Source organism: Mesoplodon mirus, assembly GCF_964341445.2.
Source record: "Mesoplodon mirus genome assembly, chromosome: 9".
Taxonomy (NCBI): domain Eukaryota; kingdom Metazoa; phylum Chordata; class Mammalia; order Artiodactyla; family Ziphiidae; genus Mesoplodon; species Mesoplodon mirus.
Genome location: NC_138985.1, coordinates 74,068,959 through 74,096,385, shown reverse-complemented (window position 1 = coordinate 74,096,385; position 27,427 = coordinate 74,068,959). Strand labels below are relative to the sequence as shown.

The 27,427-nt window shown below is 50.8% G+C and overlaps 1 protein-coding gene across 2 annotated transcripts in view; it reads right to left on the bottom strand.

The window, feature by feature from the left end:
* Positions 1 to 1,073: 1,073 nt before the first annotated feature.
* Positions 1,074 to 27,427, bottom strand: part of EEPD1 (endonuclease/exonuclease/phosphatase family domain containing 1) — a 118,169-nt gene continuing 91,815 nt past the window's right edge. For both annotated transcript variants that reach the window (XM_082631729.1, XM_082631728.1), the window contains 5 exons: positions 14,295 to 14,405; positions 10,737 to 10,871; positions 8,419 to 8,557; positions 3,992 to 4,186; positions 1,074 to 1,775 (listed from right to left, as the gene is read on the bottom strand). In XM_082631729.1, coding sequence (XP_082487855.1) covers positions 1,576 to 1,775; positions 3,992 to 4,186; positions 8,419 to 8,557; positions 10,737 to 10,871; positions 14,295 to 14,405 — 780 coding nt within the window. In that variant the 3' untranslated portion in view covers positions 1,074 to 1,575. The remainder of the gene's footprint in view (positions 1,776 to 3,991; positions 4,187 to 8,418; positions 8,558 to 10,736; positions 10,872 to 14,294; positions 14,406 to 27,427) is intronic.

Here is a 27,427-nt window from a genome sequence, read left to right as displayed (position 1 = left end):
GCCACGACTTTTCATTCTAACTCGGCTGCTTTCGGCCAAGGCTCAGCCGGCACAGGTTCCGGGCCTCCGGGCACTGCTCACCCTCCCACTGAAGAGACACCCCCTGGGAGTGGGCATGGCTGATGCCCAGGTACCTGCAGAGCCCCCAAAAAGGGGCTTCCTTCCCGTGCTCACGACCAGTGATGATCCTTGGAGCCAGGTGGCCCCAAAGGTGGCCTTTGATCGACAACGGGCCCCTTTGACTGCCCATCCGGCCCTGGGCCCAACAAGCCACCGGGTTCCCACTGGCGGTGACGGTGGTCCACACGTTCACTGTCAGTGTTAACACTCTCACATGTCAGTGTCGGCAGCACAGCGTTGACATGTGTGCATGGGCTTTGGACTGAGTGTGGATCCCGGCTATTTACTTACTGTTTGTGTGACCTTCAGGAGGTGAAGCTCTCTAAGCCTCAGTTTCTTCGGCTGTGAAATGGACATTACAATCCTGGTCTCATGGGGACCTAAGCGAGAACCCAACCTGGGAAAGGAAAAGGGTGCCTGGTGGCAGTTAACCCACGCTTCCAGCCCCCCCCCCCAACACCCCTCACAAAGAAGGACCCTCCTTCCCTTGACACTCCGGGGCTTAGCTTCCTGAGGATCCAGAATCAACAGTTATTCCTCGGGATCAGCAGGGGGGGTCTCTGGGTAGAGAATGACCAGGCTGGGGAACTGGAGTGGGTGGGGAAGGAGGAAAGGAGATCGTTCTGATGGAATGCTTGTCCAGCACAAGGGAACCCACAGTGTCTGGAGGCACAAATGGTCCTTCAAGGTAACAGACAGTCTGTCAGAGGGCTCAAGAGGATGAAGCACGGGGTGGGAGGGAGGAGACAATCTAAAGATTTTACAGAGGTCTCGGGGGGTCAGTGAGGGTGTGACGGGTGCGTCTGCATGATCTCAAGGCGGGGATGTAAAAGGAGCTCCCGGGGTTCATCGTGTTCAGGGCCCTGCAGGCCACAGCCCCCCCAGCGGCGTCAGAAGGGGGCACAAAACACACACAGCAGGGGACCCACCCCCAGGCTCTCGCTGAGGCCAGGCACGTTCATCTCTGTTTATTTTTTCAAAACAAAACTAAAAATCATCACTCAAAACATTTGAGGAGAGTGCTCAAGTTAAAAGCTTTATGGAATTTGCAGCCAGCACATCGCAGACTGGTGGTCAGAAACGGGAGCTCCCGGCGTCACCCGGGCAGGTCCCGCTCTGCCTTCAGCCTCCACTGCTGTTCCCTTCGAGCTGAGGTCCAGGTAGCGGGGTGGCCAGCCCAGGGCAGCGGCTGAGGTTGGCAGCACCCACAGATCAGAGGCTTTCCAGTTCTCCACGGGCTTCTGATTTGACCATCCAGCACCTTGAGGGCCCGACGTGCTCCCTCCCCCACGAGAGTCCAAAAGCATCTGCAAGGCAGGCAGGCGGGTCAAGGCCCGGGCGCTGGCGCTGTCAGAACGCGGACGAAAGGGCAGGCAGTTCGGGATCTGCATCTTCACCAGGAAGGGCGAACTCGTCGCCTCCAGGGTCAGCGGGTGGGAAACTGATTTGCTGTCATCACCGCTCGTGCTTAATATTGGCTTCACTTCGCTCCAGGGTGACCCCGTTGCCATTCCGAGGGCCCTCCTTCCTGTTCCAGTCCTTCTCCGTGTAAAACTCGGCGAGCACGGGGCAGTGTTCAGAAGCCACTCCGCCCCAGGACCAGTTATCTGGAATCCAAGGGTTCGTGAGGCCTTCTCTCAGTACAGCCCAGTGGCCTGGAGGCAGAGGGAAGACAGACCCAGAAATCAGGATGGGGGACAGGGTGGAGGTCACAGGCTGGCGGTTGGAGGCCAATGCTGTATGTCTGCAAGCCTGACAAGACCCCTCAAGTCAGCCGGCTTGTCTGTGCAAACGAGCTGTTTCAGCCCATTGGATGTGCCACACAAGTGAGGGTTTACCATGTAGGCCCTGAAACTACCCCGGGTCCAGGCCTCCTGCCCAGTCACACACCCGTCGGCCTACGTGTGGTGGCCCCCGCCTCCCTATGCACCACTTCTAATCTGACCAGCAAGGCTAAGTGTTTGACACAGAGACACATGCCCTGCAAAGATGTCTAAAGCGAAGTGAAGGTCCTATTTCACAAAGCAAAGACACTGGGGCAGGGGGGCATGGGCGTGGGGAGGAAGTTCTACAAAAAGAACAAAGAAGAGAAAGTTACAGAAGTTTATGAGAAAGTAAAGGTATCTTTAAAGTCAAGATTTAGAAATATATGAAGCAGGAGGTACGTTTAATAAATAATGAGGGGGCTTCCCTGGTGGCGCAGTGGTTGAGAGTCTGCCTGCTGGTGCAGGGGACGCGGGTTCGAGCCCTGGTCTGGGAGGATCCCACATGCCGCGGAGCAGCTGGGCCCATGAGCCACGACTGCTGAGCCTGCGCGTCTGGAGCCTGCGCTCCGCAACGGGAGAGGCCGCGATAGTGAGAGGCCCGTGCGCCGCGATGAAGAGTGGCCCCCGCTTGCCACAACTGGAGAAAGCCCTCGCACAGAAACGAAGACCCAACACAGCAAAAATAAATAAATTAATTAAAATTAATTAATTAATTAATTAATTAATGAGGGCTTCCCTGGTGGCGCAGTGGTTGAGAGTCCGCCTGCCGATGCAGGGGACACGGGTTCGTGCCCCGGTCCGGGAAGATCCCACATGCCGCGGAGCGGCTGGGCCCGTGAGCCATGGCCGCTGAGCCTGTGCGTCCGGAGCCTGCGCTCCACAACGGGAGAGGCCACAACAGTGAGAGGCCCGCGTACCGCAACAACAACAACAATGAAATAGTCACAAAAGCAAGGACAGAGCAATTAGAAGCACTGGCACGGCCCTCAGTGACAACCGTCGCGGATAATTAAGTGCACCCAGGCCTGGGCTCTGGTGTGAGCTGTGCCTGCCCAGGTGACAGTTCCACGATGGTGGCAACTCCTCCCTGCACCTCAGTTTCTACAACTTAAGAGCAGGGGGTAGATGAGACGATCTCTACCTTCCTCCCGGCCCCGCGCTTTCGGGCGCTCCAGCTTCCTTGGTGACAGCACTGCCCTCCCACCGGGCCCCATGGCAGCCTGCCACTGGCCTTGGTCTGGCCAGCAGTGCGCTTCTGCAAATTGCACCTTGCCTAGTTTGATGGCCGTCACTCCCTCTGAGACCCACTTTCTTCGTCCTTTGGGTTCTCCCATGACAGTCCAACAGGAAATTCTAGTCCTGAGGATCTAAGTCTTGGCTGCACGTTGGGGTCTCACAGTGGGACCTCAGCGTTGGTACCTAAAAACTTTTTTAACGTCTCACTGAAGTATGATCTGCAGCCATTGGTGCTTAGTAAAGCTTCCAGGTAGAACTGAGAACAACCGTTCTTGTCCTTCACCAAAAGACCTGCTGCTTCCATACTTCTGTTTATGACTGTTTCATGACCCAAAGTCTGTTCAGCAAGTGACTGGTTTGGGGGGAGTGCTTTTCAGTGCTGAGATTACCCACCACACCCTGGTCCTGGTGGAGTCCTGTCTAAAGAACTTTTCCATCCTATCGTGATGCCAGGTGACATGTCAGCTCACCTCCAACTGCTGCTCCTCAGGCCACAACGCAGCGCCTGAATGTGACAGGGCTTGAGGAGTGTTTGCTGAAGGGCTAAGTGTCCTTAAAATTAGCCTAAGGTATCAGCTCATCTTGGAATTGGGGGATGCTGCCAGTCTGGAACCAGGTTTGCCTAAGACACACACTTGCTTTGGCCCTACTGCAGATCAGTGAATGCCTTTTATTGTTTTTCACACCCCCTTCACTCTTAAAAGTGGCTCTGTTTGAATGATAATTATACAGCCCCCTAAGCAATAACCTGATACATGCCCACAGAGGAGGGAAGGTCACTCCTGACTCTTCCTGAAACCAGACAATCCAGAACTGTCAGCTCAGACAGGTGATCCTTACTCTGTTTCTGAACAGCACTTGTGCCTTACCTGTGAAAACCTTCTTTAAGCTTTTACTGATCCAGATGTTGTCCAGAGTCTTCGAGCCTTGAGGATTCTTGGTGCTGATGTTGGTAAAGGTGTGTGCGGGGACCAGGTGGTGGAATTTTTCTTTCCTCAAGATATCATAGTCACTGCTGTCTGGCCCCTGGCCGAAATCTCCTAAAACTATCACCTCTTTTTCGCCTGGAAGTGGAAGAAAGAAATTCAGGAATGTAAGAGGTGGTGGGAAGTCAACACAACACTGACCACAACTCATTTAAGTAGGACCATGACTCTCTGAATTGACTCTCCAGGGTTAGGACTGTGGCATGGTTCTTATTCTCCCAATTTTTCCAAATTCCTTGTCCAACAAAACCCCCCCAAACTTTAGGAGTAGGTTAGTGACACATTTGGAAATGGGGGGCATTGTGATAAGAGAGATCACCTCTGTTCCGGATCATGGGTTCCAAATCTGATAGCACAAAAAGCCCTGAGGGTCTTGCCCAGATATTTAACAAAAGCTCAACATTTATTGAGCACAGAGGGAAGACCAGGTGAAGACACAGGGAGAGGACGGCCATCTACAAGCCAAGGAGAAACCTCAGGAGAAACCAACCCTGCCAACACCTTGATCATGGGCTTTCCAGCCTCCAGAACTGTGAGAAAATAAATGTCTGTTGTTTAAGCCACCCAGCCTGTGGTATTTTGTTAGGGCAGCCCTAGCATACTAATACAGGGCCAAAGTGGAAAGCTTTTCTCTTTCAGTATTTTCAACTTTTCTCTCATAGTTTGATTTACTAGAGTAAGTGGGATAGTTATGAAGTATTTTCCAAAGTGAGGAGACACTCAGAAAGGACAGTGGGCCCCAGCTAGGCTCCCTGGGATTCCCATCCACTGCCTGACTGTCACTTCCTGTCTCGAGATTCCCTTCCGGGGAGCCACGTTATCATAGGGAGTGGCGTTTCTGTTGCACCCTGTAAGGAAAGCTTTAAGCAAAGCAATTAATAAACTAGGGCCAAATGCATCCGAGACACTCAGCAAAATCTTCCTGGGCACGCATTATGTTGCAATAATAACGGCTGAAGAAATCTAAAGTGAAACAACACAAGCCACCAACAGAGGGCACTCGCGCACCGCACATGACGCCCTCCTCCAGGGGGCGTGGCAGACAGCAGAGGACGGGAGCAAGGCCTTCCTGCTGCCATTGTGTGACCAACGGAGAGGTAACTGTACCCCTCAAGCTAGATCGTAACAACCTTGGCACCCAAAGCAGGGCGAGCCCAACCAAGCTGTCTTGAGAAATCAGTGCCAACTTCCAACAGGAAAGCCAACTTGAGAATAATACAAGTAACAACTCATACGTGGCCAGTGTTAATGACCCTCCACTGAGCCCTCACCGTGTGCCGGGCCCTCTTGCAGGTAAGAAGCTGAGGCTCTGAGAGGTGGAAGGGCTTGCCCAAAGTCACCGAGCTAGCCCCCAAATCCAGGGCTCTTTACAAAGAGCTGGGATGGAAAAGCCCCACATATCTGGAACAGAGCCTGCTGCCTGGCGGACGAGCAATCAACACGCAGGAGAGAAATGGTGAACGAAGCACGAAGAAAACCACAGAATTAAGGTGCAGTGTATTTTTGAAAAGGAACGAAGAGAAAGATGCTACCTTTATTGAATATCAAGGAAAACTGAAGTTAGGAAAGGCTGAGGCAGAAAATTCCCCCATATAATGAGAGAGGTTTTCATTGGGATGCAGACCTGAAAAATTCGGGCCAAAAAAAGACAATTCTGAAACCAGGAGAGATGCTGGTGTCCTGGGTCAATAAACCCAGCTCTGTGTAACTTCAAGAATGAAAATAACGGCTCTTTTTGAACTGGCAGTTTCTTACAACTCACCTTCTTTTGGTTAAAGCGGTTTGGTAATGACATCGAGACAGTCCTTGCCTCTAAGGATCCACAGATGTGCAGGCGCCTGATCTCTCCCAAGGAGCTGTGCGCCAGGGTGGGCTCTTGAGTCATTCTCTTAGTTTCCAGGAGTGAAGGGAGAATGCCTGGGGCTGACTTCCTCAGAGACCCTAGATTTACAAAATGCCAGCGACAAGAGCAGGAGCCAGTCCCCAGTGGAAGAAGGTCTTACCCAGATGTCAAGCAGGACTTTGCCCTGTTTCACTCGTGCTGAGTTCACAGAACAGGCCCCGTGGGGTCTGAAAGAAGAAAATTCCATCCGAGGATGGGCACTCCACCCCCAGCCCCTGCTGACTTCAACCTGAGTGCACATTCCAGACAAAGGCAGAAAGGCCCAGAGTTTGCTAATCAAATCGGCTCTGCTTACTCTGATAGAAAGAAGCCTGTGGAATAAAGGCTTAGTCTCTGTTTTAGCTGAGCCACCTCTGCTCGTCGATTTACCCTTGTTGCCCCTTGGGCAGGCTGCAGCACTTCCTGAATCCTTGGCTCTGCCATGTTAACAGCAAACTAGATGTTAGCTACAAGCAGGGGGACACGGGGACATGAGTCACTGTCCTTACATGGGCATGTCAAGGCCTAGCCAGGCTGTGGGTCAACAGTCCCCTGGCAACTTGGAACAATACCCTGCCCAGGTTTTCTGACAAAAACCTGATCCCTGCCCGGATATCAGAAAAAACAGTGAGGGCCTAAGGTTATCAGAGAAGTTAGGAACTGGCATCTTTCCTTTCTGCTTCCGTGTAAAGAAAAGGAAAAGCTTGAGATCAAGAACAATAGAAATGTCCACAGATTTAAAAGCTATCAAGTCATCCTTTTTAATAGGTTAGAAAGTAGCTGTAGGTGAACAATTTCCCACATAGTTGCTCCTTGGATGAAGTATCTCAACTTAAACATCTTTCTGACTTTTTTTTAGCCCAAAGACTCATAATTTGAGGAGAATGCTGGTCACAGAACATCCTGGTTCGAGATGTAAGCTGCCTATCAGTGTTCATAAGAGCATTATTTACAACAGCCCAAAGATGGAAGGAGCCCAAGTGTCCACTGACCCACGAATGGAATAGTCTTTGGTCCTAAAAAGAATTCTGACATATACTACAAGCCATGAAGACATAATGTCAGTGAAATAAACCAGCCATAAAAGGACAAATATTGTAAGAGTCCACTGACATGAGATACCTAGAGCAGTCAGGTTCATAGAAAACAGAAGGTAAAAAGGTGGCTGTCAGGGTCTGGGAGGAAAGGGAGAATGGGGAGTTCAGAGTTTCGGTTTGGGAAGATAAAAAAGTTCTACGGATGGATGGTGGTGATGGTTATAAAACAATGTCAAGGTACTTAACACCACTGACTCCTACACTTAAAAACGGTGAAGATGGTAAATTTCATGTTATGTATATTTTACCATGATACAAATTTTTCAAACTGTAGATGTGTAGTTTGACTGAGTTATTTTTGTAGCCAAATCTTCAAAAATCACCTTTTGGGGGGCGCCGGTTCAACAAGGAAAAACAAGGCTTAGCGAGTGAGGGACTGTTGGTCAAGACTCTAGAATATGGGAGAGAACTGCTGGCCTCCGGCTATGAACCCTCACCTGGAGAAACTCAGGGCTCTGAAAAGCCAAGCCCAGCGGAGCACATCCCAGTCTTTACAGCCGTGGCAACTTTTCCTTCTGGTAAACCGCGCACAGAAAACCTTCTGTGTTACTGGGGCCAGGAGCCTGGAAAGCAGAGTGCCCCACCTTTCTTCTGAAGTTCTGTTCTTTTCAATGTTCTCTTAATCCCTCTGGCATTGTTGTGAGTCAACTCATGTCCGCTGAGCCCCTGCTATGTGCAGGGTCCTCCCTCAGACAGCTACCACGCCCCTGGGCGCCCTGTGAGGTTAGCACTGTCAACCCCCATCAGATGGGGCTTGAAGGGTGGTGACTTGCCAGATGTCCTACAGCTGTCCTACAGCTGAAAGAGCTAAGATTAAAATCCAGCTTTTCTGTCGGCTTCAGGGCTCCTTTAACAAGGTCGGCATCCCACCAGGGAGAAAAATTCAACTGACGGCTCGTCAGGACTTTCCCACTCCCCCTGTCACCAGCTGTCTTTCATAAGAAGAGCAGGTTCAGATCTGCAGGAAGGACCACCACGGGGGCACACCTGGGGCAGTGGAGCCCACGATAGGTGTCACGGGGGAGGGTATCATCACTTAGTTTTTTCCCCCCTAATCCTTTCCATCAAAGAGAGGCTGAAGAGCCACAAAACCAACACCGTGGAACCCGCACGCTAGACCCACAGAGACAAAGCTGTCAGCATGCACGGGGCAGCCGGGCTCCCCCGGATGCAGGCGGTGTGGTAGTTTCCCATGCATTACTCAGTATGCATCGCCGCCCACAGGACGGCCAGCCTAAGGGAGGGGAGAGATGCTCCGAAGAGGTGACCCCCGCCTGCCCTGCAGAAGTGGGGGCTGCTGGCCCAGCCGCAGAGAAAAGACAGTTTCCTACCTTTCAGGGTTTCCTGCAAGGTCTGCACGAAGCTAGCCCAGCAGTGGCTGTCACTGTGACTCTTGCTTGGGTTCTCACCCCCTGGGAGGGTCAGGGCTGCCAGGTGAAGGTTCACCAGGGTCAAGTCATGACTTCCCACCTGGGCAACGGGAAACAAAGCATCAGGGCCAGGCGGAGATGTTCTTACTGCCTGTACCCGTTACCTCCGCCCCATGAATATCTTCCTGCACAACACGGATAATGGGAAACGCACACAAGGCCAGCTCCCCCTGGAGAGAAGGCAAGGCGGCCACCGGAAGAGTCTTCTGAGGTCCCTGCAGGACCGAGACCTGTCTTGTCCTATCAGTGTACCCTTTACATTTCACCCCCTACTTCTCCTTAGGGCCTGGAAAGTTGGGCACATCTAGAAATGTCAAATGTTTGTAGCTTTATTCCTTCTGAGCAGCTATGAGAGAGAAAGAGGCAGCTCTAGCAGCTGGTTAGCAGCTTCGTTAACAAAGACCTGGGGCTCATCCCCACGGGGCCAGCCTGCCACCCCCTGCCAGGCCCTACCGCCTTCCCCCCTCTCCCCCTGCCCTATGTGTTCTCTTCCCTCCAGAGACCCCTGCACCCTGAGGCTTACTTTCACCTGATTTCAAACATGTGAAGAACGAAAGCTGCCCGAACCCTGGCGGCACACAGGCTATGCCCATCCTGGGTCCCCAGGGCAGGTGAGGAAGCGCAAAGTCGGGGTCGGTCTCCCAAGCACCGCAGCACTGCTCAGCTGCTCTGGGTTTGGCAACCCGGCCCTTCTGTTTGTCATGGCAACAAACACCAAACCCTACCAGGAAGTGGAGGTGCAGAGGGAGCCCCCGGGAAGTGGAGGCTACCAGTTTCGTTTTACAGATGTGACCCCAGTTTGCCATCGCCAGTGCCCAGCCGGGAGAGCTCCCTCTGCAGCTGTGGCTCTGACCCCCGGGGGAACCACGGTAAGGCCGTGGGCGGGGAAAACCTGCCTGGAGAGAGAAGCCACATCTCTGTCCCTACAACTTGCCGGGCCTAGGATGAGACACAAAGTAGAGGAGGCTACGTGCCTGTCTAGGGGATCGCTTCATTTAGAGGATCTGGGCCAGTAGTTCGTGATCTGAAAGCATTTCTCATTGGCCGTTAAAAACAGCCTGCCCCCTAGAGACACTGGCTGGTTCTGCCTGTTGCCTTGCTTGGCCAAAGCCAGTACAGTCAGTCACTTTACATAGAAAAGGGACCCGTGGAAGAGGTGATACCTAGCTGATTTATGCATCAGTACCATAAGCACAACACGCAGACACCCCCGGGCATGTGTGTGCACATGGAACGCCAGCATCTCTGCAACCACGTGTGCGAGGCGGGATGAGCTTGGGCTAGACCTCAACCAGAGTCACCACAGCCCCCAGCATATGGGCTGCCCCAGCCCCGTGCCGCCAGGGAGAGACTGTGCTGAGGTCTGTGGCAACTCCCAGGCTCCAGAACTGCTCTGGAGCCTACAGAAAGGGGGTGTCCCAGACACCCTGCAGGCGGCTTGCTGGGGACCACCCTTGCCTGGCCCTGTCACTTCACGGGGTTAAGGCCAACTGCTGACTTGGTGATCTGCTTTGGCTGCTGCCTTCTCCTCCTTCCTGCTGCCCAGCTTCTGACTGTTTGCTGTGCCTTAATACTTCCCAGAGGCGTCCAGGGCAATCGAAGAGGCAGCTCAGACCAGTCTGCTTGCTGCTCCCGGCTCTGGCGAGACAGGGCTCAGCTGGAGGTGTCGGTTACAGGGCTGCCCTCACCCCAGCGCCCAGAAGCTCCTTCTGAGCCTCTTCCAAACCCAAATGACCTCTCGAGGGTCCCCCCTCTCCCTGGTAAGAGAAGGGGGGTCCTCAGAGCAGTCCTGCTGCCCTCTAATCCGGCAATTCCCAAGGGCCCAGCACCCTTAACCAGCGCAGGGAGAACAGAAGAAGCACCGGAGGTGCTTGTGAAAGCCGGACATTCTGTGTGTCTGGGGCAGGGTCCAGGAAACCCTGATTTTAAGAAAATCTCTCCAGGTGAGTCTGCTGTTTATCAGGTTTGAAAGGCAACCACCTGATCTCCTTCCTGCCCAGATGTCAAAGTTACCAGAGCTATAGTCCCCCCAAATCCCTTTCATTCCTGCTCTGGACAAGTTCCCAGCCAAGGGAACCCCAAGAGTGCATGCTGACCCAGCCCTGAGAGAGAAGAAAACCAAATCAAAAAGATGAGCTTCTCTGGCTCACAGTTCAAAAGGGGACTTCTTTCCCTTTTTAGAAGGGGTGGCCCTTCACGGCAACATGAGCAAGCGGTACCTTGAACCTCACGAGGTACGGGCTGGGGCCTGTGGGCTTCCCGTGCCCGTTGCCAGGCGAGCTCTCCTGCCAGGTGGCATCTCTCAGTTCCACCCCAGCCGCGGTGTCCCACAGGAACCCTGCAAACCCAGCGCCCTGCGGGAGAAGACGAGGCGTTAGTGTGCGGAGGGGTCTGTCTGGTGGCGGGGCTCAGCCCCGAGCTGGGGAAGCGGCAGGTGAGGCCAGGAGGAGACGAGGGGGGAAGCAGCAGGCTCTACACCGGGTCCTGGGGTTACCTGCCCAAGGCCTGTTTCTGAGACAAAAGCACATCCAAAAGCCATGGCATGTCCCTCCCTGTCCCCCCACCAAATTTCCCAGACTGGCAACTTCAGAGAGTTTCACATACAGCTGGGGTGCCTGGGCTCTACTTTTGGGGGGATTGGGGTCAGCCCAGACAAGGCATGGAGTTACCTTTTCTGTTTTTTGTTTTTGTTTTTGCAGTACGCGGGCCTCTCACTGTTGTGGCCTCTCCTGTTGTGGAGCACAGGCTCCGGACGCACAGGCTCAGCGGCCATGGGTCATGGGCCCAGCCGCTCCGTGGCATGTGGGGTCTTCCCGGACCGGGGCACGAACCCATGTCCCCTGCATCGGCAGGCAGACTCAACCACTGCGCCACCAGGGAAGCCCTGGAGTTACCTTTTTAATCATCACCTCCCATGAGGTAGCCACTCACACGCTCATCTGTCAGATGAAGACTCAGCTGCTCAGAAAGGTTAAGTAACTCCCCCGAACCCCCACAGCTGGTAAATGGCAATGCTGAGGGCCAAATATAAGACTCCAAGGGGTGGTTTTGCTTACTGATTAGTTCCTGCTGATAACAACTGGGGCCTGGCACCTAGCAGAAGCTCAATAAATATTTGCTGGCTGAAGAGAGGTCCGGGCTACGAGTTCCAATGGTTTAGAACTGGTCAAAGGCCCTCCTCAGGCTTGCGGGGCTGCACACAGGGGTCTGAAGCCCCGGTGCAGGGCACTGAGAAGGCCGGTGAGTGGGGCAGATGGATGGGGGTGGTGTCGGCAGGGTCAAGGGCTTGGGGCTAAACAAACCCCTGCACCTCTGGCCATCAGAGGGGCCGCTCTGAACCTGCCTGCTTCGTGCTGCTGTCCCAGGTGGCTTGTGGAAAGAGAAAAGATCCCCCTGCCCCGATCCCAGCTGCTGGAGGCTCTGCTGTCCACGTGGGATCAGCAGCGTCATCTGAGGGGCCGGCGATGCTCTTGCAAAAGGAGAAGTGACTTTGCACATCCTGAGTGGCCTCTGCTGAGTCCCCAAGTTCAGCTCAGGTCCCAGCCACACGTGTGCTGAAGAGGGGGGAAGGAAGGAACAGTGTCCTGCGTGCCGTGCATGTTTCTATTTTTAAATGATTGACTTGCCCACCCACTGGAACGAGTGCTAGTTTAAGAGTGAGAAGACCTGGGTCTCATCCCCTCAAATCACTTAGCCCTGGGACCTCGGGGGAGCCACTCTGTTTTTCTAAACCTGTTTCCTCAGGCGTAAAGTGAGGGAAATGTATTTGCCCTGTCGGCTTCAGGGGGCTGTCCCCCCATTTACTGTTTCCCAAGCAGTGGAGCCAGAGTAACCTCCCTAAAGTACTGCTCAGGTCCCCTTCTGCTTAAAATCCTTCAGTGGCTCCGCTGCCCACTGCCCTCTGGGCCCTCCGGGTGGGCACCTCCCTGCTCAGTGCTGCCTTTCATGCCTGTTCACCTATGTTCCCAGCAAGACTGGGCCTTTCTGGCCTCACAAGGCTGTGCATGCTGCTCTTTCCACTGCTGGTTCCTTATACCCTTGGCAACAACTGGCTAGACTGGACCAGCTGCAGCCTGCGATGGGTACCAGCTCCCAGTACACCTGCCTGCCGCCTCATGTGTACCCTGCCAGGTGCTGGCTTATGTCTGTTAATCAAGCATTCTGTGCACATTATCTTTTAAAATCCTAGAACCACCCTGTGAGTTGAGGAAGGGGCTGCTGCTCCCATTTTACAGATGAAGGAATTGAGGCTGAGAGATCTGAGTGGCAGCCACACGCTGTTCTCCAATGGCCCTGACACCTGACCTGGAGTAGGGTTACCTGGCCTGTCCCTCCAACAGGCTCCATCAGGCTCAGCCAAGCCCCTGGACAGGGCTGGGTCACTGGGTCTATTTTTCTCACCGTGAATATCTGGCATATAACATAGTGCCTGGCACATAGTAACCTTTTTAACGGTTTGCTGAACAGATGAAAAAAGAGTGTTAAATGGACTGTAAGAGCCCTGTGAACCTACATATTTGTGTAAAGTGCTATTAAAAAAAAAGCGGGCTTCCCTGGTGGCGCAGTGGTTGAGAGTCCGCCTGCCAATGCAGGGGACACGGGTTCGTGCCCTGGTCCGGGAAGGTCCCACATGCCACGGAGCGGCTGGGCCCGTGAGCCATGGTCGCTGAGCCTGCGCGTCCGGAGCCTGTGCTCCGCAACAGGAGAGGCCACAACAGTGAGAGGCCCGCGTACCACAAAAAAAAAAAAAAAAAAAAAAAAAAAAGCAAGGTGGTATTAGAACTATTTCTACGTGGACTGATAAGGGATGGCTATGAGCTGGAGTGGTAAAGACCAGATAGCTTCCAATTTGGCTGTATATCCAGCCTCCTTGTGAATGTAGGCTGGCTGTTACCTGCAGTAACCACTTACACCCCAAAACCCAGAGAAGTAAGATTTACATCACACTTTAAAGTAGTAGCTAAAAAGAGAGCTTATTGTCAAGAAGTGACTGGATAGTTTTAATCCAGTAAACATTTATAATTTAAAAGCCCCAAATCTCAAATATCACTCAGATGAGTACAATTTATGTGTCTATAAGCATATTAGGTATCCTAGAGATAAAAAACACAACATCTGCATTTATGGGAAAATTATGTAATGATATAATCCACCTATAATTAAGTATCAGGAGTCTTTTGTAAAAAATCTAAAACTCCACTGATATTGAATATTTCCAGTGAGTAAAAACTGGTCTTGAATATCTTGAATATCATAGGTAGGCGTGAAAATGTATACATACAGAGATTGACCCAAACCCATATGGGCAATACTAATGAAAGAACATTCAAAATTAAAATCTGCTGAAATCTTCCACAGAGCATTTCCATACGCACAATTCTTACCACTGAAAGCAAACACCTCACGTATGAATTAAGTGAATCTGAAGTTTTCAGTCAGTGAACAATGGGCTCTCCACAAACTTGGCAGAAGCTAGAACTGTGGAGAAGGGATTAGGAGCACAAAGGACTGAAATGCCCCATTTGCTGCCTTGGCTCCAGACAGGATTTCTCCTTTCCTCCCAACACCCAAACTCCCATTTCCGAATGGGCGGCAGTCCGTTCCTGATCCAAACAGGAAAGGAGAACCAGGGCATTTTGAAACAAACGGCCAAGAGCTAACAACTGGGCAGAAATACAAAATGACATCAACGGTGTTGGCAAAGGAAAATAATTTTAAATGTCTGTGATCAGGGGAAAAGAAAATGGAAAACCCCAGTTCTGCAGATGAGGGTGTACCTTCTGGAGCTGAGTCGTGGGCTTCTCCGAAACAATGGCCTTCCAGCATCCTCGGGGCCCCTTCCACTTGCGGATGTTGGGCAGGATTGGCTGGTTTAGCTCCGTACAGAACTGTAAAGACAGAGCACAGGTCAGTATGTGTTCCCGCCTAAAGCTGTTCCCGCTGCAGGCAGCCTGAGGAGCCAGAAAATGTGTGATCCTGACTCATCCTCCTGATTCAGACATTTGTCAGACTTCATCCCTGTGTTCTCAGAAACCAGAGCTCACGAAGACCTGGATGGCAAAACAAGTGCCACAAATTAAAAAGCAAACTGTCTACCCGTGAAATACATCATTATCACTGGGGGACTCTTAGCCCCCTGCAATCGATTCTCTTTGTAGCATTTTACCGCAAATAGTTCAAAACAAGTTGTCAGAATCCTTTTAATCCCTGTAAAACCAGTGGTTAAGGTCCCAGGAGGGTCTAGATAGGCATCAAATGAAGAGGAGAAGAGATGAATACATGGTGTCTTGTCTTCCCACCACTTATATTAGAGGCGCAAAAACTGACCCCCAGAATGTAGTCAATAGTGAAATAACTTTGTATGGTGACATATGGTAACTAGACTTAATGTAGTGGTCGTTTCATAAGGTATAAAAATGTCAAATCACTATGTTGTATATCTGAGACTAATACAATATTGTAAGTCAATTATACTTCAATTAAAAAAACACCAACTGACCCCCCTCCCACCTTCACCGTGCACCACTATATTGTTCACCTTGGTTTTCCTCTGAGAAGAAAGCCCTCCTGTCGCGGATGATTACTACGCCCCATGTGTGTTTGTAGGGTGAGCTTCTTTTTGTTTATGTGTGTTCCACCAGTATAGTGCCGTAAGGCGACTTTATCATCAAGGCAAAATACAATTGCACAAAGTAAAATGAGGAGTTGAAAAACTACGGGCTTCAGAGTATGTGGACCAGTTCCTCTAACTCATGACTCAAACACAACCCCATCTCTTAGGGCTGGTTCTTTTGAGGCGACCCCAGAATTTGTCAGATTTGGGCTCATCTCATTTGAGATTCTCTGACAGCTGGTACTGCCCCTTCCCGGTGACACCCTCCTGTCCCTCTGCTTCATGACCTTGGACCACCCCACCCATCTCTTTCTCTGCCTGCCCTACAAGCCAATCTCTTGGCTCCCTTCTGGAGGCATCACTGCTATCTCTTTAATCACCTGCCCTGGACTAATCTCACTCAGCCCCACAGCTTCAGCTTATCCCTCTATCCCAAAGGCCCCCAAATCTGTACCTGCAGCTCAGATTCCTCTCTTGAGTTTTGAATTGTATTTCAACTTCCTTTTTAACATTCCCATCTGAAGGTTTCCATAGAAGCACACACCCAGCAGGTCCCAAAGGCACATGCCGTTCCCCTCCCCCCCATGCCCATCTCAGTTCCTGGCATTTGCATCCTTCCAGCTGCTCTCTTCCCTCTCCTCCCACATGCCAGCGCTTACCAGGCCCCACCCTGCGTCACGTGTGTCTGGAGTGCCCTCTTTCTGTTCTCCAGCACCACTGTTGTGGCCCGTTTTCAGAACCCATCTTCTCGCATCCGGGTCACTGGCACAGCTTGTAGAGGTCTCCCTGCCTCTCTGTCATTAGATCACCTACCATCCGTCCACTGGGTAACCTGTGATGGCTATGCTGACGCACCACCCCTGTGGTTCTCAAAGTGTTGTCTGGGGCCCAGGAACAACAGCATTACCTGGGAACTTGTTAGAAATTCTCTGGCCCCATCCTAGACCTACTGTATCGGAAACTCTAGGGTGAGGCCCGGCGACCTGTGTTTTAACAAGCCCTCCAGGTGATTCTGATGCCTGCGAAGGTCTGAGAACCACTGCAGCGGCCACATGCTCCCTAAGCATCTGCCCCAGATTTAGGTGGTGCTGTGGGCACACAGCCGTCAGCTGGCAGCCCCCTCTGGGAATGCCTCAGCTGCAGACAGTTGCACTCGTGCCCTTCCTGGGAGGCTCACATCCAATGGCTGAGAGATGCCAGGGTCTAAGGGTCTGTTCTTTGCTCTCCCATTGCTCATGCTGTAAGAGGGAAGACGAGGCATAAGCAAGTACTCAGCCAGTCATTGCCATGGTGACAAGCGCTATGGAGAAAATGAGACCAGGCAAGGATGGAGCCTGCTGGGAGGGCTTCTCTAGATGGTTACTGTTCTAGGAGTCATGCTGCTTTTACAGTTATGTGTTTACGTGTCTACCTCTCCCCAGCAGTGGACACCATAAGGGCAGGGACTGTCCCCAAGTCACCTTTATAAAGCCCACCTGGCACAGAGCATGGCGCCCAGTGACGCTCTGCTGGTGAACCAGGAAACTCCAAGGAAGACCACAGTCCTCAAATCCGTGTATGATAAACAAAAGGAGGAATTTCTTCTTGAAGCTAATTATTTAAATAATTGCCTCAATTTTAACCTGACTTTGAGTTTGCCTGGGAAGTGTTCTCTCTGGGATTCGGTCATCAGTGACTTTTATCCACTCCTCTTTCAACACTGCCACTGACAGTGTTATTCCCGATGGGGGGCTTTTGCCTCGGATGAATCCCCATGGCCAGATGGTCCTGGCTGGTAGCCATCCTCGGGTAGGAAATGAAGCACTTGGGAAAATGCTGGTGGAATTTATCGACTCTAATTTTAGGGATCCAGCAGGAAATGTACTTCCAGAGGGTCCAATTTCCTGCCAGGGGATCATTTACGTGCTGAGCGCTCATTAGAGCCGAATCCAAGAATCATTAGAAAGGACAGCAGCTCCCCGCTGCCCATTGGTGCCTCACTGGTCTCCACGCAGGGGGTCCCGAACCTGGCTGCTCGCCTGAATCTCTGAGGATGCACCCTGGGAAGCTCTAGTTTTAAAAAGCCCCCGAGGTGATGAGCCAACCAGCTACCTTGGAGAGCCCGGGCTTCTGGGCTCAGGCTGTGCTGGGAAGAGTGATCTGCAGGCAGCCAGAAAGCTCATCTCTCCTGACCCTCACAGGACCTTCAGACACCTGAAGACAGGTGAATCTCCCATTCATGCCCCAAACGCCAGCCCAGCTTAAACATTCCCACTTGCTGGCAATGCCACTTTGAAGGGAGGGGTCAGAACCGTGAGGAGGTGGCACAGGCTGGCACCACTTTCCATGCACACCGCTCTCAAAGATGTGCCAGTTAGTCCAAGTGTGATCTTCAGTATCGCCTGGGAACCTAAAATGCTACTGAATTAGAGTCTCTGGGTGGGGCCTGGTGATCTGCATTTTAACAGCCCCTCCAGGTGACTCTGACTCAAGTTTAAAGTTGGTGTTATTAAATGAAGGAAAGACATTCTCCTCTTTGTTTTTATATTTAAAAGCCTTTCTGTCACAGGTAAACCCTGGGAGACAAGGAACCATGATTCATGAACCCTAAGGGCCGCCTGTACTTTGTACCTCTGAAGCCTTGCCCTTGATGACCTCTCTTGGCCCACAGAGTAGATGATTCCTCCCTCTGCCCTCTTCTTCAGTATTTCTTATGTTATTAGGGATGATAAATAATATAAGGGACCAGGGAGAACAGTGTTTATGGCCGAAAGCATTCTATGCTCCAATTTTCATGATCAGCATTAGGTAAGGGGTAGGTATTTTCTTCTATTTCTAGGACTGAAAAAAGAATTGCCAGCTCGTTAACTTAGCTGACTGCTTGCACTAACAGTTTGCAGCAAGCCTGAGGAGGGGGGCACCTTTAAATTCTTGCTACTCAGAGAGTGGTCCGTGGACCAGTAGCACCAACACCACCTGGGAGTCTGTTAGAAATGCAAGCTCTCAGGCCCATCTCACATCTAGCGCATTGGAATCTGCACTTTCACGGGATCCCACAGTGATTCACAAGCTCAGCAAGCTTTGAGCATCCTGCTCCAGAGCCCCTCCTCTTTTGTACACACCACCCCTATCATCCCCCCCGACAGTCTACATCCTACCAGTTATTCGGGAGTGAGGTGCAGCCCAGAAGGATTATGCCCAAACGTAAGTGAGCTTACATTCAAGATTGCACAGCTGACAGAGGTTGGGGGTGGGTGTGAACTGAGGTCTGTCTCCTGACTTGCCACCTCCTGGCCAGAACAGATGAACAGGCGGGGCCGGGCAGGCTGCAAGGGGTGTGGCCAACGGCCTTTACCAATCCTTAGATCCTATCTCCCAAAAATTTCAAAGGAAAACAAAAGTATCCTCTGAGAGCCCTCAACCTGAACTCTGCCTTAAGGTGATTTTTGGTTTTGTTTTTGTTAAGAACGGCTGGTTCTCAACTTTTCTGCTTCGCCCACATACCAGAAGGGAGAAGTAATACTCGTAAGTAAAAGTGGCTCACCAGGGCAGAAAGGGTGGAAATGGAGGGGGATGGTGAGTGTGATTGGGAAAAAGCCTCCCAGGTAACTGTGATCTATGCAGCCCCAACAGGAGTCCTCCTACCTGCCACCGGTGTTTCTAAAGTCCCATTGTCTGCCTCCGTCAGAATTACTCCGGCTCTTATTTTAAACCGCAGATTTGCCCACCTTACTGAAATCGGTATCTCTGAGGTTAGAGCCAAGGTATGCACTTCTGACAAGTTCCCCAAGCAATTTTAAACCAAAGTTTTAGAAGCTTAGACAACTGTTGCTTTAGAACTCGGCCTTCGCATTTTTAACACCCGTGGTCGGAAAGACAGCTTTTATTGTTCAAAACAAATAAATACCATTTCAGCTCTCCCACCCTGCCCAGTGGAAGCATCTGACCGAGGCCCTTTGCAGATCGCCCTGTAGGAAAACACATAGAGGGAGCCGGGCCACCGTACGGCAAAAAGCGTGCAACAGATATTTACTGAATGAATAAATCAAAGGCATGTCTCTGGGGGAATCCCACCTTATGGCTTCTCTCTCCCAGGATAAGTTACAAGAACCCCCATGGGCTGGACTTGTTTCTCGAGCTTCAGATCAAGTAGGGGTGATGTCACCATCCTTTAGCACCCGTCCCACAACCTGCTGGTCAGATGGCAGAACTTGATCGTCAAGGCCAAATCCACCCCACCCTTCACCTTGGCAATAAGGTGCCTCAAGACAGACATTTAAACTCCAATCTCCAAGTTGTCCAAGGCACCGGCATTCAGGAACATCAGGTCCTAAAAGCCAAGATTCCTTTGGCTATACTTAGGATGTGATGCACGTCGGGTCTGCCTGGATCCCTGGACTCTGTTCATCTCTGCAGTGACAAAAGGTTCCAAGGCTTGACACAACTGATTTCTGCTTGGGGACCTTTGGACTTTGTTTCTTCCCTTCTACCCTTCCCCCTTCCTGAAATGAATACTCCTTAGTTCATCTGGTCCTGACTGGCAAATAGCAGTACGAAAGGTGTTCCAACCTCACTCAGTGGCCTGTCCAGGCACCGCCAAGCTCAGCGGTCCCTTCATCTTCCGCATCCAGTTAAGGTGAAAGGAAACCTGAGGCTCTGTGTGCTGGTTATAAAGACACGCTGCTAGTGCTGACTGCACAGTCAGCTGGAGACAGAGAGTCAGAGTAGGGGCAGGCGTTTCCAAAGCAAACTCCAAATGGCTGCCCTTATCCTGCTTCCTGGACGGTGGGGGGAGTTGGCGGGTAGGGAGGGTATGTTTTCACTTGGAATCCTCCGGGTCAACTTTCCAGATGAAGTTGCTTCACTGAGTTGGCTATTTCGCTTGCTTTCCTGATTCTGGAGGTGACCTCTCTTTGAGTCTGGAGGTGACTTTTCCGCTTGTCAACCACCAATTCCCTCTGTGCACTCAGCTCTTGGAAACACAGTGTATTGTGGTGGGTGGAGAGGCACAGGTGCCTTAAAAAGATAAGCTGCCGGGGCTTCCCTGGTGGCGCAGTGGTTGAGAATCGGCCTGCTAATGCGGGGGACACGGGTTCGAGCCCTGGTCTGGGAAGATCCCACATGCCGCGGAGCAACTGGGCCCGTGAGCCACGGCTACTGAGCCTGCGCATCTGGAGCCTGTGCTCCAGCGACAAAAGAGGCCTCGATAGTGAGAGGCCAGCGCACCGTGATGAAGAGTGACCCCCCGCTTGCCACAACTAGAGAAAGCCCTCGCACAGAAGTGAAGAACCAACACAGCCAAAAATAAATAAATAAATAAACAAATGTGGGTAAAGGCTCATGGTGATTGCAGGCATACATGAATGAATGAGCGTTTAAAAAGGACAGGTGAATCTGGGAAAAAAAAAAAAAGAAACTGCCATCATAAAAGAAAGCAGCCCTGTATTAAGTCAGGCAAGGTCAAAAGACTCAACTTTCATTTTAATACCACAGGAAACAGCAAATAACACAGACAACATTTTGTGAAATGTTAATAGTAAGCCAGGGCTTATCTTTGCCTGGATGGTCAACCACATGTATGTTACAGCCAACATTAGAAGCCAGCACATCCATGGGTACCTGGCAGTGATCACGTGGAGAGTGAAACCAAGGAATGGGTAGGGGCACTAAAAAACGTCAACACACTCTCAAAAGAACACTGAGCAGTGCAAAAGCCCAATCACGCCTGGAAGCAGTATTAATCATGTTTGGTCTTTGAACTGTAACAAATAAGCCTATTACAAAGTTTTTCGGGCATATTTAGACTTTAAGATGTTGATATTTTGTAAGGCCATATTGCCTACGGGGCAGCAATACACTCAAATTACTTTGCTATTTCCTACTAAGCGCTAAGTGCCTTAACGGTTCTTAGGCGTCTTAAAGGCCCTGGTCCACCTCTCCCCAGAGCAGGGCACACACACAAAATGTACCATGGACATAGGGCAAAAGTGAAGAGTCTTTCGCTCGCCTTTCTCCCCCAATCTGTATGGAAGAGAAAGAGATTGTTCCCACAGAGCCAGGATGAGGTGTAGTCACCTTCGCTCAAATGCAAACACAGGTACATATCCCAGAAGGGAGACAGGTGCAAGGTGGGACAGAGAGCCATGTGCTTGGGGCTCCAGGGCCGCTTTGAGCCCCTCACACAACACTGCTGCAGCACTGCTTCTAAAAGCCTTTCCCAGAGGCCCTGGAGTCCGTGGAGGGACAGAGGGAAGCCATTCCTCTGCCCCTTGGGGGCTCACTGAACAACTATCATTTTCTAATATTGAGAGAAAGAACTGGGCTTGTTTCCTTGTAGCTTTGGAAGTGTCTTCAGAGGGTCACTTTCAGGGGCTGGAAGAAGAGGAACTTGGAGAAGCTCGGGACCCCAGGCACCCCTGGCATTTGACCTCTTTGGGTCTCGATCTCCCCATCTGTAAAGTGAAGGGATGGGAGGAGATGACACCCCCCCGCAAGGGCACTTCCAAGTTCCAACACAGCAGAGAGAGAGGGAAAGGCAGGAGGTGGGGAGAGAGAAGTATAAAACTGGGAGAGAAAATACAGGATTCTCAGAAACATTAAAACTCCTTTCTCCCTCTTTCTGTGATAATCGCCACATGAACTCCATAAGGAAGCTGATTGCGCCACACACAGGGCATTGGGTTAACTTTCCAAAGGCTTTCTCCCAAACGCGGAGAATGGATTTCATTCTTCCAAAACCCAGCATCAGCTTTCCTTAACGTGCCCTAAGCCCCATCTGAAGACTCCTTGCTCAAGTGCCTAAAATAAGGGCTTACTTTTAATAGGTAGTAATTCTAATAGGTTAAGTTTGGGTAAATCCAGCAATAGTAAGAAAACATAGGTGGCCAATAATCCCCGACCAAGTTAGCTTCTGAACCCTGTGAAAAAGAGAGAGCCAGAGGCAGGAGGAAGGGCACGGGAAGGGACCCAGCATTTATCAAGTGCCAACTATTCGGCAAGTTTCACGTATTATCACATTTGATCCTAATGACAATCCTGTGAGGCAGTTAATAATTCTCTCAGGTGACACGTGAGGAAAGCAGGGCTCAGAAAGGGAACATGGCAAGGTCACCCACTGCCAGCAAGTGGGCCAGGGAAGGTTAAACCTGGGGTAGCCAACTCTACTGGTCAAATAGACTTAGGTTTTTTTTGTTTTGTTTTGTTTTTTGCGGTACGCGGGCCTCTCACTGTTGTGGCCTCTCCCGTTGCAGAGCACAGGCTCCGGATGCGCAGGCTCAGCGGCCATGGCTCACGGGCCCAGCCGCTCCGCGGCATGTGGGATCTTCCCAGACCGGGGCACGGACCCGTGTCCCCTGCCTCGGCAGGCGGACTCTCAACCACTGCGCCACCAGGGAAGCCCTGGTCAAATGCACTTAACTCAGGAGAGAAGGCTCAGAAAACACAAACCAACTGCCCTGTGTGACAATGTGCGTGTGGGTCCTCTGGAGCTAAAAGCTGCACCATCACCACCCTGCTAACGTCACTTTCCTCACCGATGCGCCAGGCTGCCTGGGTCCTGAGGACGCTGCTCTCCCGGGAAGGTCAACACATCAGACTACAGGCTTCCTCCTGGTAGGGGCCAGGGACCGGTGGGACACACAGCCAAGCGTTCAGAGCTTTGTAGGGCAGCCCTTGCCCTAAAAGCTCAGACCCCTGCTTCTCCATCCGTCCGGAGAAGCAATGGGTTTACAGCCCTTTCATCACTGCCTGCGAGCCCCAGCTAGGTCAGCTGCAACGAGCACACTCCTCCACAGGGACCCGAGAGGATACTGCAGGACTGTTCATCCTTGTTTAAACATTCTTATCACGCTGAGGAAGATACAAAGCAACCAAGGAGACATTCCCTCAGCCTCCACAACCAGCTAATCATCAGGTACTTTTTCAGAGTCAAGGGAAGTGACACCCACAGGCCCCCCGTCAACGGAGCAGCTGCTGGTCCTGGTAGCTTCTCCTCCGTGCTTCCAGGAGTTACTCAGCACGTTTCCTGAACAAGATGGTTAAAAATAAGCATGGGGGGTGGAAGGGACTTTGCAAGGGCAATTAGATTCTTTTTGCAAGGGCAATTATAAAATGGAGAGTAAGAGGGGGTTGAAGATTCGTGGAGATGGAAGGCAGGTTAGGACGGGAAGGGAGAGGCATGCGGGGGGCTCGGGACCCTCCTGTGGGGATTCCACACTCCTACGCTGCCACCGTCCTTGTCACCGTCCTCATCATCCCTTGTTTCTGCCCTTCAGGGACATTTCCAAAGGGTCTTCTCTTTGGATGCTAAGACTCTTAATCTGAGATGGGAGTTAAGACTGTGCTAGTAATTTTGTGGGATTTTCCCCCTTCTCTTTCCTTCTTTATTTAGGCTGTGCTGTGTCTTAGTTGTGGCCTGTGGGATCTTTAGTTGCAGCATGCGGTCGCATGCAGACTCTTAATTGCAGCATGCATGCAGGATCTAGTTCCCTGACCAGGGATCGAACCCAGGCCCCCTGCATTGGGAGGGCGGAGTCTTAACCACTGGACCACCAGGGAAGCTCCTCCCCTTCTATTATTTTTTTAAAAATAAATTTATTTATTTTTGGCTACGCTGGGTCTTTGTTGCTGTGCGCGGGCTTCTTCTAGTTGCAGCGAGCGGGGGCTACTCTTTGTTGCGGTGTGCGGGCTTCTCACTGCGGTGGCTACTCTTTGTTGCGGAGCACGGGCATGTGGGCTTCAGTAGTTGTGGCTCGTGGGCTCCAGAGCGCAGGCTCAGTAGCTGTGGCGTACGGGCTTAGTTGCTCCGCAGCATGTGGGATCTTCCCGGACCAGGGGTCGAACCCGTGTCCCCTGCATTGACAGGCAGATTCTTTTTTTTTTTTAAGATGTTGGGGGTAGGAGTTTATTAATTAATTAATTTATTTATTTATTTATTTTTGCTGTGTTGGGTCTTCGTTTCTGTGCAAGGGCTTTCTCTAGTTGTGGCAAGCAGGGGCCACTCTTCATCGCAGTGCGCGGGCCTCTAACTATCGCAGCCTCTCTTGTTGCGTAGCACAGGCTCCAGACGTGCAGGCTCAGTAGTTGTGGCTCACGGGCCTAGTTGCTCCGTGGCATGTGGGATCCTCCCAGACCAGGGCTCAAACCCGTGTCCCCTGCATTGGCAGACAGATTCTCAACCACTGTGCCACCAGGGAAGCCCCAGCAGGCAGATTCTTAACCACTGTGCCACCAGGGAAGTCCCCTCTCCTTCTCTTTAAATTGAGGCTTATGTTCTGGTATCAGTAAACACAAGCTCATTATAGGACAATTTGTAAAGTAAAGAAACAAAGAAAAATTTAAGTAGAATATCATTGTGCAAAGACAACCACTGCTAACATTTTTGGTAGATTCCCTTCCAGGGTGTTTCCAATGCATTTTATTAATATATGTATATCTGTTTATTCATAAAGACACACAGTTTTGTTATAACTGTGTCACATTATTACAAACTCTTCCAAACTCACTTCATGCACCATCTAACATGCTATCATATGGACACAATGTGCTATCCCCCAGGTGGTGGATGTTTCGTTGGCTGGGAGGAATTTCTGCCATTTGGGGGCTCATTTCATTTCAATATAAACATCCTAAAATCACCTACTATGGTAACAATAAAACCTCACCATTCTACCCTATGTGCTCACAATGGTTTCATCCACATGTTTAAAAAAAGATCCTGAGTAAGTTAAAGTCGTAATGTTTTTGTTTCTGAACGTAAATCAAGAGGTTTTATTTCTTTATTTTTTCAATATACATATTTGTGATAAACAGATGGCAGCACAGGGGCCTAAAGAGTGAATGACCACAGACATTAAGTGCCTGAAATGTACCATCAAAAAGGAAATAACACTCTTTTTTTACATCTCCGACTGACATAAGAGGTGGAAGTCTTCATAAATAGTTTAGTTTCTTTCATCTGCAGATAAACAATTCTCATCTTTATTTTTTCCCCTCTAGCTTTGTTTTTAAAGTCTCTTTAGAGAATCTGTCCTGATGTCAACCTGTATCTGCTAGGACCGTCAGGTGCGACGGGCCGGGGGGATCACAAGCCGGAACTCAGTGGGAATGTCCACTGTTTGCTCTGGGGCCTTAAACAAAGCTGTCCAGACTCGGGACAGGAGCCTCCACTCCTTCAGTGGAGGAGTCCTTCCCGCGTTCTCAGAGCTTAAGCGGGTCATGTTCATTAGTTAACGGGGAGGTGAAGAGCGCAGACTCGGGAGAAAAGCTCCCAGGATCCAAACTTTGGCTCTGCCACTTACCAAGAGTTTTGACTTTGGCCAAATGGCTCCCCTGTTCACGCCTTCCCTTTCCTCGGCTGTAACAGGGGATAGCAATCATGCCCGCCTCACGAGTTGGATATTTGTAAAGGCAGGGGGCACACGGCCTGGTGCATGGCAAGCCTCCTCCGCGGTCCTGTGGTTGTCATAGAGACTGGGCCCTCCCTCAGTGCAGGGCCAAGGACACAGGATCCCTGTCTTTGACTCTCCACATGCGGCAGCACAGTTCCCCAAACGCAGCAGCTGGGGATGTGGGCAGGAGTAGGGGTTGCAGCCGAGTGCCACCACACTGCATGCTGGCTTCAGAGCCCCCTAAAACTCAGATATGGACGGAGAGAGGGAACACGGTAGTGTTAATATTCTTCTCTGGCAAGCACGAGAATGGATTCATCCAATCATTCAATAAAAATGTAACAAGCACTAACCATGTCAGTATCCTGGGCTAGGCTCTGGAGCTATAACGCCAGCAAAAGAGACATGGTTCCCTGCCCCCCTGAGCTTACAGTCTGGGGATGAGGGGTGTAGGGGTGCCAATGTAGGCACAGTTATTTGTGTTTTTTAAAAGTTACAGTAATTATACTTTTATTGAGATCATTTTAGTGCCAGGTACTTAACACGTATGTTTATTTCATTCTCACAACAGCCTTCTAAGGTAGCCATTATGTTATTATGATCCTCACTTGGTGGATGTGAAAACAGAGGCATAGAGAGGTTAATTAACTTGCCTAAGATCACACAGGCAGTAGGAACAGAACCAGCATTTGAACCCAGGCAGTCTGGCTTCAGAACCCATGATCTGAGTACAGCTGCCTTCTGTTTCTGTAGGCACAGTTATGAATCAAATAATCATCCAAACATGCAGCTGAACTTGTGCTACAAAGGAGCGGTTAGGAGCCTGTGGGCATCCATGATGGTGGCAGTGGCGGTGGGGGTGAGTTTGACTTAGTCAGGGAAGGCTTCCCTGAAGAGGTAAGGCTTAGCACTGAGAACTCCAGGATGAGAAGGCGTTAATTAGGCAAAGAGGAGAGGGGAGCATTCCAGGCAACAGGGGTAGCATGTGCAAAGGGCCTGTGATGGGGCAGAGCCTGGAGAGTTTGTCGGACAGAAGGTCAGTGTGGCTGCAGCTCAGATGGTGAGGAGCAGAAAGGTGAGATGAGCTTAAAGGAATGGTTAGAGACCTGGTCATGCAGCCCTGTGGGCCTGAAAGGAGTTTGTTTCTTACCCTCTGAGCAATTCTACAATCAATGAAGGGCATGAAAAACAGATCTGCGTTTTGAAAAGGCTATAGGGTCGCAGTGTAGAGTTAGGATGGAGAAAGGCCTGACCAGTTAAGTAGTGCAGTAAGTGATAAGGGTGGCCTGACTGACGGGAGAGCAGTGGACAGATTTGAGAGATACTTGGGAAATAAGCACAACTTGGATCAAAAGAATTGAAAACAAATGCTGGTATGTGAATGTTCACAGCAGCACTATTCACAAGAGCCACAAGACAGAAACAACTCAAATGTCCATCACCTGATGAACAGATAAACAAAACGTGCTATATCCATACACTGGAACAGTACTGAACTAACCCCCCAAAATGAGGAACTAATACCCGCTACCTCATGGATGAACCTCGAAAACATTATACTGAGTGAAAAAAAAAACAGATACAAAAGGCCACAAATTGTACGATTCCATTCACATGAAATGTCCAGAAGAGGCAAATCCATAGAGACAAAAAGCAGATAGGCGGTCGCCAGGTGCCAGGGGGAGGGAGGGATGTGGAGTGACTGCTTAATAGGTACCGGCTCTCCTTTATGGATGATGAAAATGTCTTGGACCTAGAAAGAGGTGACAGGTGCACAACATTGTGAAGCTACTAAATGCCACTGAATTTTTCACTTTCAAGTGGACTCTTAAAATGATTAATTTTATGGTATGGAATTTTATGTCAATAATTTAAAAAGTGACTTGGGCAATGGACTAGATGTTTAAGATAGAGCAGAGAAACCACTCTT